The sequence below is a fragment of the Phascolarctos cinereus genome, unplaced genomic scaffold (genome assembly GCF_003287225.1).
Source record: "Phascolarctos cinereus isolate Bilbo 61053 unplaced genomic scaffold, phaCin_HiC Scaffold_726;HRSCAF=1367, whole genome shotgun sequence".
In the NCBI taxonomy this organism is placed as follows: domain Eukaryota; kingdom Metazoa; phylum Chordata; class Mammalia; order Diprotodontia; family Phascolarctidae; genus Phascolarctos; species Phascolarctos cinereus.
In genome coordinates this window covers 351,419,187-351,422,202 of record NW_027556098.1, presented here as the reverse complement: position 1 = coordinate 351,422,202, position 3,016 = coordinate 351,419,187, and the positions used below count along the sequence as shown (strand labels likewise).

Genomic DNA, 3,016 nt, shown 5'->3' with positions numbered 1-3,016 from the left:
CTTACGCGTGCACTTTACTGGGTCTTCCAGGAGGAAGAAAATATCTTGAAATAGCTATACTTTCACTCTCCAGAGTCCCTTCATTATCTTATTCATGAGATGTTAATGGGGGCTTTGGCATCCCATAAGTTAGTATTGGGCATTGAGGAGTCTCCTTGCACTTGTGTGGCCTTGGGAAAGTCCCTTGACCACCAGGTCCTTGGTGATAGGGTGGGCTGTGGAGTGGTGAGGCTGCCTATACAGCATGTGGCCGAAGTAGTTGTTTGCTCAGCCTATGGGGGAAAGGGTTGCCTAATCAGCATATAGGGAAAGGATAGGGCCTCACTGCTCTGGGGGAAAAGTAGGACTTTGCTGTTCCTACTCCATAAAATATCTTATAAATGTAAGTGGTTAACACTTTTAAGGACATATCCAGGCTTCTACATGACTGAGGCCCATAATGTATATCTTTTCCTTCCTTTCCAGAGGCTTAAGGGTGTGGGATAAGATCATGAAACCATGGAAGAGCTCCATGGCCAACTCCAATGACAGTAATGCACTGTCCTCTACATTCTACCTTATAGGAATCCCTGGCTACGAGGCAGCTCACTGCTGGATTTCCATCCCCTTCTGTTTCCTTTATCTGATTGGGATAGTTGGTAATAGCACCATTCTTCACATCATTCGGACTGACCCAAACCTCCATGAGCCCATGTATTACTTTCTCGCATGCTGTCCTTTACTGATATGGGTATGTCCCTTTCCACGCTGCCCACTGTGCTCAGGATCTTCTGGTTCAATGCCAATGAGATCACCTTTGATGCCTGTGTGACCCAAATGTTCTTCATCCACTCTCTGTCACTGATGGAGTCAGCTGTACTCCTGGCCATGGCCTTTGACCGCTATGTGGCAATCTGTATTCCTCTGAGGTATGCCACCATCCTCACCCCACAGCGCATTATTCACACAGGAGTGATTTTATTTCTTAGAAGTACTGCCCTCTTACCACCCTTGCTCATTCACCTGTTGTGGTATCCTTTCTGTGACTCCCATGAACTCTCTCACTCATTCTGTCTACAGCAAGATATGATTAGGTTGGCTTGTGCTGACACCACCTTCAATGCCATGTATGGTCTGGCTTTGGTTATATTTTTCTGGGGTGTGGACTCCCTAGGAATAATTGTCTCCTATATCTTCATCCTCCGTTCTGTGCTGAGCATCGCATCCTGGGAGGAACGCCTCAAGACCCTCAACACATGTGCCTCCCATATCTGTGCTGTCCTCATTCTCTATGTGCCTATGATTGGGCTGTCCATGGTACATCGCTTTGCCAAGCACTCCTCCCCTCTTGTTCACATCCTCATGGCCAACATTTACCTGCTGGTGCCTCCCGTGATCAACCCCATCATCTACAGTGTCAAGACTAAACAGATACGTCGTAGGATCCTCCAGCTGCTGGCACCGCAGAAAAGTCTCTCTGCCTTCAGGTGAATGGAGGTGACCAAATGAGTGAAGAAGGAGGAGGAGGAGGAGAATCTCAGTAGAGAACTGATCTACTACAATTGCTTTTATTGTCCTAAATCTGGTGATGTAAAAAAAAATGATTCTTTTGGGAAGAAGAAGATGAAAGAGCAAGACCAAAACAGAGACCAAGAGAAAAACCCAGCCTACCCTGTCATTCATTTCTACAAAAATGGGCATGTTCTGTTCTTTCCCTTACTCTAATACTTCATGAAATAATCACTCTGATCACCCCAAATAGAGATTATTAAGGTTTTGGTGACATCAGTTGAAGAGCTATGTTTAGTGGTTAATTGCTAGAGACCTAATCCGATTTGAAATGGATGTAATAACCTTTAAGAGTTGAAATTTCCCTCCAGTTTATCCTGCACATATTGTGTTTATACATAGTTGTTTGTATGTTGTCTCACTGATGAGACTGTGAGCTTCTTGAGATCAGAGGGTTCTTGTTTGTTTTGTTTTTTTGTTTTGTTTCCTTTCTTTGTATCCTCAGTGTTTAGCAAAATGACTGGCACAAAGCAGGCCTTTAATAAATGTTAATTGACTGACTATTCTGAATACCAAGTTAACCACATATCACAAATGTTTTTCCCTCTCCCCCAAAATCTTTCCCTTCTCCCTCTCTTTTGCCAACCTCTGCCTTAGTATCTTGCTTTTACAGAGATCTTAGATATGCTCAGATTCCACCTACATTAATCTGATTCTCACAATAACTATTATTTATAGAAGTGTTTAAAGTTTCCAAAGTGCTTTGTAAATATTATCTCATTAGATCCCCACAATCATACCATAAGGTTGGCACTACAGTTATTATTCCCATTTGACAGAGGCCAGATGACTTGCCTCTAATCTCAGAAGGGACAAGTGTTAAGAGGCAGGTTGTGAATTTAGGTTGCCCTGACTGAAAATCCAGAAGTCTATCCCCTACAATATATCATCTCTCTTTGATTATTCCTTTTATAAAGATAAGGAAACTTTAACTTTGGTTTGAAGTGTCATGGCCATACAGTCTTTTTTTTTTTTTGGTACCACTAAGACTAAGACCTGAAATTTCAGTGGCCATCATCACACAGCAGCATTGCCATAAAGATATGATCATAGGATCATATACTCATAGCAGTAGTATACTTCAGACTGTCCTTTAGTCTAAGACCCTCTTTATTGATGAGGAAACGGGGGCTCATTGAGGTTGTATCTTTCCTAGGGCCATATATTGAAGTAAGTAGCAGAGGCATGTTAGGAACTGAGGTTGTCCTCTGAATCTGAATCTAGTACTCTTTCTATTATATCAGTAGTGGGGAACCTGCCGCCTTGAGGCCAAATGTGGCCCTCTAGATCCTGAAGTGAAGCCCTTTGAATCTGAACTTCACAAAACAAATCCCCTTAATAAAAGGATCTGTTCTGTAAAGGCCATACCCATGGACCTATCAGGCCACATGTGGCCTTGAGGCTGAAAGTTCCCTGCCCCCGCACTATACCATACTTCCCCCTTTGATTTGTTGTTTATTCACATACT

General features: G+C 42.9%; 1 protein-coding gene across 1 annotated transcript; it reads left to right on the top strand.

Moving 5' to 3' along the window:
• The first annotated feature begins 511 nt into the window (after positions 1-511).
• Positions 512-1,470, top strand: LOC110195074 (olfactory receptor 51G2-like). Its single transcript, XM_020967721.1, is given in 2 exon segments — positions 512-707; positions 710-1,470. Coding segments are annotated over 2 exon segments (957 nt in total).
• Positions 1,471-3,016: the final 1,546 nt, after the last annotated feature.